This window comes from Triticum dicoccoides, chromosome 4A (genome assembly GCF_002162155.2).
Source record: "Triticum dicoccoides isolate Atlit2015 ecotype Zavitan chromosome 4A, WEW_v2.0, whole genome shotgun sequence".
Lineage (NCBI taxonomy): Eukaryota > Viridiplantae > Streptophyta > Magnoliopsida > Poales > Poaceae > Triticum > Triticum dicoccoides.
In genome coordinates this window covers 561,665,483-561,678,223 of record NC_041386.1, presented here as the reverse complement: position 1 = coordinate 561,678,223, position 12,741 = coordinate 561,665,483, and the positions used below count along the sequence as shown (strand labels likewise).

General features: G+C 50.0%; 1 protein-coding gene and 1 pseudogene across 1 annotated transcript; both read left to right on the top strand.

The window, feature by feature from the left end:
• Positions 1-584: 584 nt before the first annotated feature.
• LOC119289144 (homeobox protein knotted-1-like 4) lies at positions 585-1,395 on the top strand. Its single transcript, XM_037568549.1, has 2 exons — positions 585-889; positions 975-1,395. The coding sequence occupies exons 1-2, from the start codon at positions 620-622 to the stop codon at positions 1,116-1,118; spliced, it is 414 nt and encodes a 137-aa protein (XP_037424446.1). The 5' UTR covers positions 585-619; the 3' UTR covers positions 1,119-1,395.
• On the top strand, positions 1,128-5,328 carry LOC119289143 (annotated as a pseudogene).
• Positions 5,329-12,741: the final 7,413 nt, after the last annotated feature.

Genomic DNA, 12,741 nt, shown 5'->3' with positions numbered 1-12,741 from the left:
ATGCTGGAACGTGGCTTACGACCTGGGCCGTTACCATCGAAACAAAAAGTTGTGGGCCTTACGCTGCTCGATTACTGGGAGCAAACCCAGCTAGCTCTGCGGAGCAGCAGCCCGCGAGACGGAGCGTGCAGCGCGTTAGCGATCAGGGACGACCAGAATTGATCTGGAGCGTATGTTCGAGCGATCCGACGGCTAGACACTCAAATCGCTGTGAAGGCTTCTAACTAGCCTCGTTATACTGTTTCTTAATAGAATACTCCTATTTAAGAGTGGAATAGATGATTTCATGATTTTTTAAATATGTCATATAATGTAAAAGGTCCTCTTGAAATTGTGATTTTGCAAAATTAACTCATACCTTTTCTGCTTGCTAGCTCACGACAGTGCAACTATGCACTTCATGAACAGCGCACTTAACAGCGACCATGTTGTTCCTTCGATTATTGGACCCTTTTCCTCCTCACATATGACTGTTCAGCTACTGTGCTTCCCGGACAGTAACTGCAAACCAGACGCACGCACACAAATCGATCCAGAATTTAAGGCAACAAAATAGACAACCTCCATTTGCCCTAAATAGGCCTCCTCCGACGATTAGACATCGCCGGACAACCAACGCATGGATCAGCTCCCTCTTCTTGGGAGCGGCCCCAGAGCTGCAGCCATTACCGGCAATGCATTAGCTCCCTCCTTCGTCGCGATGGATCAGCACGCAGCCTCTACATCCACTTCACCACCGGAAAAGGCGCCGCCGGCGACGCCGTTCCGGGCCTCGAAACACCGTGGAAAGTCCAATTACAACAGGAGATCATCTGACACGATCAAGGCCAAGATCATGTCGCACCCTCTCTATCCGGCTCTCCTCGGAGCCTTCATAGACTGCCGGAGAGTACGTGCATAGCCGAACACAGCTTGTATATATCTTGCTGCCCTGCGACTGCTGTTTCTCATCTTGTTATTTGCTCTGCCCCAAGGTCGGAGCGCCGCCCGAAGTTGTCGGTCGGCTCTCCTCCCTCGTCGACGAGCTCCAGCCGAGTTCAGATGACATGCAGGAACAGCCAGCGGACCCAGAACTCGACCAGTTTCATGGTAATATGATTAGCTTCTTAGCTGGCTGAATTATTTGCATACATGGATCTAGCGATATGCTTTTGTGTGTATGTGCAGGAGACCTACCGTCCGTGATATGCTGGTGGTGTACAGTCAGGAGCTCACGAGGCAAATCCAAGAAGCCAGTGAGTTGTTGAGGAGCGCTGAGGCCCATATCGACTCGTTTGCAGTAGGTGTGTGCATACTGATTACCTTTGCGGGTTTTCATGGTAAACTTATCCTGATTGGCAAGGACAAATACCCGATTAGCCAACCAATTAGAATCACTGCATTTAAATTGTTGCCGTATTGGTGTGAGTTATGACTTTAAACACACGACCACTCTGTAGTGTTATGTGATGGTTAAAAATTTGTGTTCTTATTGTTTGCATAGTAGAAATAAAATCATGTTTTGTTGCACGTATGACCGGTATTTTTCATTCATTTCCGGTTGGAATCGGTTTTGTTTACGCCACGAATCCGTAGTCCGGTAAAATCCGCATTCGAATTCGTATCCGGCCATTATCTGCTCCGTTCCGATTCCAACAAAAAATATATGGCAAAGGATACGAGAAAAGCATTATTTGATCCGCTCTGATCCGTTTACGTCCCTGCCTAAATGGGTACCCATTTGTACGTCTATCCTGATTGTCTGCTCACACCGCATACACGCGACAGTGAACACCTTCATGTGCTCCACCCACTGAAGCACATACCATTTACGAACCAATACTTACATGAGTATATAACCTGCAAAGGAGTGCAAGCCTTCTTCTTGTAAAAAATCACATTATTGTTGGATAATAAAAGAAACCAACATAAGGCAACACTCCCATTAGGATATGAGTGGAAAGCTTCTTATTGATACCTACAACTAGGTGCCAAAAATATTATGCACATTACAAGACGAATATAAATTTAAGCCACCTTTTCTATAGATCAAACAACTCGAGCGAACTTGTATTCTGGTCACAATAAAGGACTAGAGTTTGGCAAAATAAAATAAAAATATATGCACCTTCAGTGTAGAAATATTCAATCGTGCATGAATTTACTTTTAGAAACATGTAAATACCAAATTTTCATTAGATGCAAAATCCACCGAGCCCTTGATTTAGAAAGAAGTATCTCTTGTCAACTTCGCTACATATATGCACCCTTGTTTCATTTATTTGTTGTAGCTATCTATGAAGCCACTGTTGAACTGGGACATAATCGGGCTATAAGAGTTGTCACCTCAGATTTTTAATGAGCCGGGGAGAGAGAAGAGGAGTGGATCGTAAACTTATACTACCTTCATCCTGGTTTATTGGTACTATTCATATTTTGTCCCAAAATTTGACGTATATTTAACTAATAAAATGTTAACGCATGTGATTAAAAAATATATTGTTGGATTCATATTTGAACATAGTTTCTATATGATACTATTTTTTGCGACATGCATTAATATTTTGTTAATTAAATTCATGGTCAAAATTTGCCACAATATACAAAGGGACAATAAACCAGGACAGAGGTTGTAGCCAACTGAAGCACGGTCATCAACACACTTTATGGGAGAAGAAGATGTGTAAGGCCTCTTCCAATGCATCAGTGCTTACATGAGGTGCTAAATAGATTAAAAACTTTAGCAGCTAAAGCCCTCAATGCATAGGTGCTTAATTTGTTGGTGCTAAGCATCCTTCATTTAATGATTTGCAACTAAAGTTTTTCATGCATTGGTGGGTTTCTTTCATTTAAGTGTTTTGCCTAAGTTCTCGCGCTTGGCATTGTTTTCTTCTGGGGTCACCACACTCATCTCTCTCTTCTTAATTACATTGCCACATCAGATTTTTTGCCTACATGACAGTCTTAGCACCTGTACAAGGTGGTGCATTGGGAGGGGTGGCATTAGCGACATAATATGTAGAGCTAGCGTGTACAATATGAATGTGCTTTTAGATTGACTATATATATGACGTGGTGAAATAGAGCATGCAGCTGGGTCTCTAATTAGTCTTGCTCTTAGAGCTAGGTTCATACCCCCTTCGTTTCAGTATACAAGACATGTTGCTATTTTCAAAAGCCAAACATTTATATGCTTGATCAAGTTTATAGAATGGTTATATTAGCATCTATAATATCAAATAAATAAAGTATAAATATATTTATGGTGAATCTAATGATACTGATATGACATTGTAGATATTGGAAATCAAACACAGAAATTTAGCTGTCTCAAATCTTGATTGCTAGCTGGATGCTCCATTATGAGAGTAAAAAAAAGGAGACGAGAGGAGTACTGTCTGAGACACCCATTGCCTTTTCTTGGAAAAGAGAAGCATGGAGGCACATGCATGCTGAAACCGCCCGTACGGCCACATGGCAAGGCAACTGCTGGCCAGCTACCCGCTACCGCACCAGGGTTGCCATGGTTGAACGCTGCAACACAACAGACACGCACAGTGACATACTCCCGTGCGGAGACGCCCGTTGATGCATGGGTCGACAGTTCATAGGCAGTGAGGCACCACACACACATGCATGGGCATGTGAACGTTGCGATCTCGCCAGGCATACATGCATGGGCATGTGAACGTCTGACTGAAATGTTCTCTGCCTCCGATGGCCGTACCGCCCGATTATTATCTAGCTTTTTGTGCCTGCATGATTGCACATATATAGGATCAGTTTGCTTGATCTGGAAGAGAGACCATGCATGGTCAGTTCGATGTTGGATCTTGGATGTCATGGTGGTGCTGGTGGTGGTGCTGGTGGGGCGTGCAGGCTTGTTCTGTGGTAATTTGGTGGTTACATGTGCAGCCAGCAGCTGATCAATGGTAGCAAAAGCAAACCCATAGATCTAGTGACAATATTTATGTCAATTTATAGTACACTACTCTCTCTCTGTGTCCGCGAAAACTTCTAGCTTTTGCCCTTCAAAGTTTTAAAATTTTGACCAAACTTATAGAAAAAAGTAGTGACATATATAACATCAAATTGGTGCATTATGAAAGTACATTTCAAAATGAATCTAGTGATGCTAATTTAGTGTCATAAATACTGCTATTTTTTTATAAAGTTGATCAAATTTTAAAACTACGACTCAGGACAATAGTTAGAAGTACACTTATTTGCTGATGGAGGGCTCAATGTCATAACAGTCTCACTAAGTCTCAGTCAACTGAGACTTTGTTATGTCTTCCTTTGATTTTGCATAGAGATTCGTGCAAAAATTTATTTTCAGTTTTTCTTTTTTCTTCTTGTATATTATATCACTTGACTGGGACTTGATTAAGTCTTAGTCGACTGAGATCTAGCCACACCCATGTCATAAATTGTACTACTTTTTTTATAAAGTTGGTCAAAATTTAACACTTTAGACTTGGGGACAAAAGTTAGAAATACATTTATTCGCGGACGGAGACGGTATGTTTCTATCTAACTCTAACGTTGGCTTGTTAGAAGACTGGCAACAACTACAACGAGTGCGGGGGTTCTTCCGAAGATGAGCAGGAGACCAGGGACGTCGCCGGCCTGCCTTCCGGCGAGGGCAAGCAGCTGACGAGCCAGCTCCTGGACAAGTACAGCGGCTACCTGAGAAGCCTCTGGAGGGACCTCTCCGGGAAGAAGAAGAAGAAGAGCGGGAGGCTGCCGAGGGAGGCGTGCCAGAGGCTCCTGCACTGGTGGCAGCTGCACCAAGGATGGCCCTACCCATCGGTACGTGCTTGGCTATGTACGAGTGCTTTTGGGTTCATGCGTGCATGCATGGAGATCGTTACGTATCTTGGTTGGAGCTTCAAAAGCGCTAATGGCGCCATAAGTGCGTGCGTTCCAGGAACCGGAGAAACTGGTGTTGGCGGAGTCGACCGGGCTCGACACGAGGTAGATTAACAACTGGTTCGTTAACCAGAGGAAGCGGCACTGGAGGCCAGCGCCGCCCGCGATGGGTAGCAGGTTGCAGCAGATCGACGCCGGTGCTTGCAGCAGCAGCTCTCCTGCCGTCCTTGGGATGGAAGGCCAGCACTTCACCGGACGGAGTGGGTATCCCGACGGTGGTCCGTTTTGAGACCCTAATCAGTCGACTGCATGCCCCGCATCGTGTGCTAGCTCGCTACCATTGTTCACGCGGGTATGGAGTACAACACGCACGCGCTTCCAGACGTGCATGCAGTAGATTCATTGCAAAGTGAAGTTTACATGTGTAATATTGGAGCGTAAATGAGATCAACTTTTTTTTAGGCAAAATTGTATGGATCATGGGGTTCGACAAGCCAAATGTGCCGCCCCTGATCCAATGAATGTGAAAACTTGGCTAACCTATCAACATTGTCAAGGAGACGTGATGGCAGAAGCTTGGTCATTGCCTTGTATACGTACCATGCAAAATAATGGTTGCCACATGCTTTAGAGCCTCTTCCTGATATTGAGCGTTCAATGTTGCTTATGATGCTTTGGCGGGCGTGGCACACCCGTAACGAGGTGGTTCATCATGATTCTTGTATTACGCACGTTAATCGTAGCCAAAACAAAGTTAGTGATAGCATATCCAAATTTGCTCGTCTAGAAGGCAGAACCATGACTTGGATTGGCTCGGGTCCTTTGGATGCTATGGAGCTAGCTACGATTGATTGTATGAACTGCTTCAGTTGAGTTATACATTATTTCACTCACAAAAAAAACATTGTCATTCATAGCTTTGCTTGGGTTGGGCGAGCTTTGCTGCGCCATTGGTGTTGCTGGGCTTTTATAAATAAAAAAATTACTCTCTCCATTTCAAAATATAAGGTGTATTTTTTTGAAAAGTCAAACCTATTTAAGTTTGATCAAAACGATAGAGAAATATACCAATATCCATACATAATATCAAACTGTATCATTAGATTCATCATGAAATGAATTTTCGTATTTATATTTTGAAATCGAGGGAGTATTTGGTATGGTAAGTGGGAACATGATGGAGTATGTTTATCATTTTATTTATAAGGTGGTGTTCTGGTGGTCTTTCACGTTGTGATTCTGTGTTATCTGCTATGTGGGGAAATTTTCCGCGTCGTGATTCTGTGTTATCTGCTCTGTGGGGATTTTTTTCGCGTTCTGATTCTGCTATGTGGGGAAATTTTCTGTGTCGGTGTCTGCATGAACTATATTTATGCTACAATTTCACATGTTGACGTTTATTTTTTTTTAGATGGTGAGAGGATGCACGGGATTGGTACGTTTTTATAGGCCGGTTGATCCCGATTGATTTTAAAAATCATTGACCCGGTCAAAATCATGAACCAAATGCAAACTAAAATACCCCGATTGAATAGAAAGCTCCACCATTAAGGAGCATAGTGAATTAAAAGAAATAAATGAAACAGCTTCATAATATCACATAGTTTTTAATGTAAGCAGGGGGATTGTCCCTTCCATGTATTATACCACAGATAACAACAACCTTCATTCCATTCAGCTTCTTTGTAACAAACATCCAAACAAATGTATGTGTTCGATGCAAAGAATAATTTCACGTACAATAAGAGTGACTTTAGGAGATTCAGTCTCCAGCACATGCTCATTGATGTACAAAATCACAAAAAATGGAAGAAAAAAAATCATCTCTGTGGATGGTCATGTGGTATGGCAACCAGTTCACTTCATAGTTTGTGATTCCATTTTTTCATCCCAAGTACATGGATGCTTGGTTTGATCAGCAAAGTCAGGACACAAAATCTCTAAAGCAAAACAACTCATTATATATGAATCTCCTCAACTTCAGGTAAAACAGCCCTCCAAAATCTAGGGATCATTTTCACTGCTATAGAAGAGGTAAGGCAAAAATAAACTGCAAGATGATTGCTTAGTCTGCAGTGATTTACTACCTACTCCCTCCGTTCCAAAATAGATGACCCAACTTTGTACTAAAATTAATACAAAGTTGAGTCATTTATTTTGGAACGGAGGGAGTACTTGCAGCGAGAACAACGCCAGAGCATGATGCCTTGCCATCCGGAGACAATGGATACCTTCTGTTTTAATATGCGATTATAGACTCAACCAGGTTCCTGTACCAAAGAAATCGGCACATGAAGCATAAGCGGTTTTGCTATCATTTTGTCCATAGCATTGAAACACTATAAAGAAGCTGAGCATGAAAGCAGAAGTTGTTCATCATAGTTCTAATTTAATTCCAAGAAGGAATCCATAAGATAAACCTATGAACATAGAATTTTAAGCACCTGTTTGCCTTTTCTAATTTTACCTTTATTGTTTTTTTCGAAACGGAGGCAAAAGTTTTGTCTCATCCGTTAATTAAGCTGGTAGGAACTAGGGTTCTACCGGGTCTAGGCCGGAGGGTGTAGGGGAAGGAGGGGGCTGGACCAGGGCGAACTCGCGGTCGCTGGCGGCTGGGCGCCGTCGTGCGCGAGGGAGGAGGCGGCGGCGTTGGCAGGAGGTGGCTAGGGTTAAGTCTCCCGGCTCCCTTCGGGAAGCCGAGCAAATAATGATTGCTTCTTGCTTCATCTCAAAACAGGTCCTTACATGAGTTTATATAATCCTCCTAATGATATAATTTGGCTAAGCCCCTAACACGATAAGATAACTGGGCTAGGCCCCTAACTGCCTGGACTGTAATATATATGCCGCTCATGACATTTCTCCCCGCCTGCACAAACAGCTCGTCCTCGAGCTGGAAGGCGGGGAAACGCTTGTGGAACTCCTCGAGGTGATCAACCGTCGCCAAACACCTCCGCGGCAGCTTGGACAGGCAGGTCGCCGAGGCCGGTGGTGGCGACGTCCTCCTCCATGTAGTCTGCAACCTCCAGGCAGAAGAGACGCGGGCAGACGTGGCCAGGCATGTAGGGCTCGTCGCAGTTGAAGCACAACCCTTGGCGGCGACGCTCAAGTAGCTCGGCCGAGGTGAGCCGGCGGACTGGGCGCGCCGCGGTCACGGCGAGGGTTGCCGCGGAAGCCTGAGCAGGCCGACCCTGCACGGGAACATCCGGCCAGGGTGGCGGCCCAGCGGCCTGGGACGGTGATGCCTGCTGGATGGCCACCGCGCGGCGCTCGAACGCGCGTGCGTAGTACATGGCCGTCTGGAGGTCCTGGGGTCCCTGCAACTCCACGTCCACGCGGATATGATCTGGCAGACCGCCGATGAAGAGTTCGGCCCGCTGGCGAGCCGTCACGCCGGGCGCGTGGCACGCCAGGGCCTGAAAGTGGTCGGTGAAGTCATGCATCGAGGTGAAGGGAAAGCGGCCCAACTCTGCCAGCCGGCTCCCGCGTATTGACAGTCTGAAGCAAAGGAGGCAGAGCTCGCGAAGACACTCCCATGGGGGCATGCCGCCCTCGTCCTGCTCGAGGGCGTAGTACCACGTCTAGGCGGCGCCGCGGAGGTGATAAGAGGCGAGCCGTTGCCCCTGGAAGAACTGCTCGCACTGGTTGAGCCAGTTGAGGGGGTCCTCGGTGCCGTCGTAGGTGGCGAAGTCGAGCTTGGCGAAGCGCGGTGGGGTCGAAGCCTGACCGCCGTGGGCGTACGACTCGGCGGTACGGGGCAGCAAAGAGGATGACGTCGGGTCGGTGGGCACCGGGGTTCCCCCGTGAAACGGCGGTCCGTCGAGGCCCGCGCAGGCACCCGCGGAGCCGAAGGGCCCGCCGTTGCAGGGTGGACGCCGGCTGTTCCCCGCCATAGTGCAGACCGGCTGCGCTGTCGACCCGGCCAACCAGGCCGGAAGTGGTGATGGTGAGGATGGGAATCAGACCTGCTGGATCAGAACGCCCGTCGGCGCGGTCGTCGCCGACCCGGTGCTGCGCGGCGTGGGTGCCTGTGGCTGCAGCGGCTGCTGCAAGGGCGCGACGGGCGCGGCGGCTGCTGCATGTGGGCGACGGGCGGCCAGAGTGGAGTGCTGGCGGGGGGCGGCTGCAGCGGCAGCGGGTGCTGCATGGGGGCGATGGGCGTGGGGGTGCCGTGAGAGCCGACGACGGCCACTGCAGGGTGGTGGCGGGCGACGACTGCAGCGGCAGCTGGGGGTGCAGCGGCCCAGCGAACGCCGCAGAGGCCGCCGAGTGCAGCGAGTACCACGGCAGGGCTGGCGGACCGGCCGCGGCAGCCGGCGGCGGGGGTGGCAGAGGCCCGTAGGGGCTGGCCAAGTACAACCGGATCTCCTGGACCCCGGTGACCTCCTCCGGGGTGTACACGGTAGCGGGTGGCAACAACTGGGCGGTGGGGGCGCCGAAGGTGGGGACCAGCGGCGCGGGTGGGGAGGACAGCAACGCGGTGGTGATGGGCAGTGGCGCGGCGGTGGTGGGCAGCGGCGCGGGTGGGGTGGGCAGCGGTGCAGAAGACATGATCACAACCGAGCAAGCTGCTACCAAAGTGGTAGGAACTAGGGTTCTACCGGGTCTAGGCCGGAGGGTGTAGGGGAAGGAGGGGGCTGGACGAGGGCGAACTCGCGGTCGCTGGCGGCTGGGCATCGTCGTGCGCGAGGGAGGAGGCGGCGGCGTTGGCAGGAGGCGGCTAGGGTTAGGTCTCCCGGCTCCCATCGGGAAGCCGAGCAAATAATAATTGCTTCTTGCTTCATCTCAAAATGGGTCTTTACATGAGTTTATATAATCCTCCTAATGATATAATTGGACTAAGCCTCTAACATGATAAGATAACTGGGCAGGCCCCTAACTGCCTGGACTGTAATATATATGCCGCTCATAACATAAGCAGAAGAGAGTTGCCCAGTTAATTAGTGGAAAACCGGGCAAAAACCAATACATCAAGGGCCAAGTCCACTCCACCACACACATCAAACAACATAAGGCCAAGCCCACACTCACCGCCAACATGCCGAAAGACAACAAGCCGCCATCCACCGCTGCAGGAAAGAAGAATCCGTGACTACCATGAGAGGAGCAGTCACGGGACTGTCCTGCAGAAATGAAGGACATGCACACCACATGACCTGCGCCCAAATGCATTAACATGCAAACAGCCAACATCGAAGGCAACCTCGTCGCCCACACGACACGAAGCCGGATCCCTCGAAGCTGCAATATCTCGGAGCCGCCACCCCGACATCCATGCTCCACTGCGCCCTGCGCGATCAACCGACTCCACCTTCTAGGGCCGCCGCCACAACATACCACCGCTCGCTCTCGAGCCACGACGCCGCACGACCCATCCACCTATGACCCGCGTTGCATAGGAAAACCGCCCGCAGACCACGGCCGTCGCACCGCTTTCGGGGCCGCCACCCCGACATACCACCACTCGCCCTCGAGCCACGACGCCGCACGACCCAGCCACCCGCAACCCACCTTGTGCAGGGAAACCGCCCGCAGACCACGGCCTTCGCATCGCTTCCGGGGCCGCCGTCCCGACATAAAGTCCAACCATCCACACTGGAACGCGTTGACCGAGCCGACGACCTTGCCGCCCTCACAGCTCAAGAACGCTGCCCAAGCCATGCTGAGCTGCAGCCCTACCTCATGGAGCCGTCCCTGCATGTCCGGGGCCGCTGCTCTGACATCCACTGACCCTGATGGTAGAGAGATCCCTTGCAACAGCCTCAACCGCCTCTCCCAAGCGACGCCTCCAAGGAGGGAACGACATAGACGACGTCGCCGCCGCCTGCTTTAGAGTACCGAAGCTAGGAATTTCATCCGGAGAGCCAAATCCATCGTGAGGCCGAAGGAGCTCCACAACGACGCCTTCAAGAAGGTAGACGACATCTGTAGGTGCTGCCGTCGCCGGTCCTGACCATGGTCAGGGCAATGCTTTCGCCGGAGCTCCTCGTCACATGACCGGATTGCGGAACCAGAGCACCATAGCCGCTCGGATCGTCGGAGAGCTCACCTCCACCACCTGCAGCCAACCACCACCACGCAAACCCCACTGAGGGAGTCCTGGATTAGGGGGTGTTCGGGTAGCCAGACTATACCTTCAGCCGGACTCCTGGATTATGAAGATACAAGATTGAAGACTTCGTCCCGTGTCCGGATGGGACTTTCCTTGGCATGGAAGGCAAGCTTGGCGATGCGATATTCAAGATCTCCTACCCTTGTAACCAACTCTGTGTAACCCTAACCCTATCCGGTGCCTATATAAACCGGAGGGTTGTAGTCCGTAGAGAATCAACTCCATACACAACAATCATACCATAGGCTAGCTTCTAGGGTTTAGCCTCCTTGATCTCGTGGTAGATCTACTCTTGTACTACCCATATCATCAATATTAATCAAGCAGGAGTAAGGTTTTACCTCCATCGAGAGGGCCCGAACCTGGGTAAAACAAAGTGTCCCCTGTCTCCTGTTACCATCCGGCCTAGACGCACAGTTCGGGACCCCCTACTCGAGATCCGCCGGTTTTGACACCAACATTGGTGCTTTCGTTGAGAGTTCCTCTGTGTCGTCGCTTTTAGGCCCAATGGCTCCTCCGATCATCAACAACGATGCAGTCCAGGGTGAGACTTTTCTCCCCGGATGGATCTTCATCTTCAGCGGCTTCGCACTGCGGGCCAATTCGCTTGGCCACCTTGAGCAGATCGAAAGCTACGCCCCTGGCTGTCAGGTCAGGTTTGGAAGCCTAAACTACACGGCTGACATCCGCGGGGACTTGATCTTCGACGGACTCGAGCCACAGCCAAGCGTGCCGCACTGTCTCGATGGGCATGGTATAGCTCTGCCGCCGAACAGTGTCTTGGAGGTCGCACACGCATCGGTTTCGACTGTTGTCGGAGCCTACTGCGCCAATCGAAGATCAGCGGTTGGACGCTGCCTCAGGGGCTGTGATCTCAGAGGCGATTGAGCCGAATTCCAGCCCCGCACTCCGCATGGCCCGTAACTCCAAGGAGCCAGATTCCTCTCCGAACTCCGAACCCCTCGCGCCACTGCCGATCGAGCCCGATTGGGCGCCAATAATGGAGTTCACCGCTGCGGACGTCTTTCAGCACTCGCCCCTCGGTGACATCCTGAATTTTCTAAAGTCTCTCTCTTTATCAGGAGAGCCCTGGCCAGACTACGGTCAGCAAGGTTGGGACACGGACAACGAAGAAATTCAAAGCCCACCCACCACCCATTTGGTAGCCACTGTCGACAATTTAAACGACGTGCTCAACTTCGACTCTGGAGACATCGACAACATGGATGACGATGCAGGAGATACCGACGAACCAACGCCCATAGGGCATTGGACAGCCACCTCATCTTATGATGTGTACATGGTGGATACCCCTAAAGGAAGCGATAACAAGGAAAAAGGGGATGGGACGGGAGATCGACCCCCCGAAAAGCAAACAAAGCGTCGACGCAAACGACGACCCAAACCCCGCCTCAACAAAAACCCAGCCATAGAGCAAGACGAGCCGGTAGACGACGAGCAGGCCTTAGAGCAACCGTCCGAACAGGGAAACACGGATAGAGAAACCGAATATCCCTCCTCCGGCGAAAACGGCAGTCCAGACAACCTCACGCCGAATAAACCTATGGAGCAGAAGAATCTCCATGAGAGGCTCATTGCAACTGCACGCAGCCTAAAAAAGCAGAAGCGGAAGCTAAAAACAGCGGAAGATGCACTCCGGATTAGATGGAGCAAAGTAACCAATACAACAGATAAGTACAGCGACAGTCGCCGCACTAAAAGCTATCCGAAAAGAAAGCTACTGCCTGAATTCGACGAAGAGGCCCTAGAGCCCTCGC

Excerpts from the sequence above, each read along its gene's own strand:
- LOC119289144 (XM_037568549.1), top strand. The coding sequence starts at position 620 with ATGGATCAGCTCCCTCTTCTTGGGAGCGGCCCCAGAGCTGCAGCCATT. Across the intron at positions 890-974 it reads CCTTCATAGACTGCCGGAGA|GTCGGAGCGCCGCCCGAAGT; the intron begins GTACGTGCATAG and ends CTCTGCCCCAAG.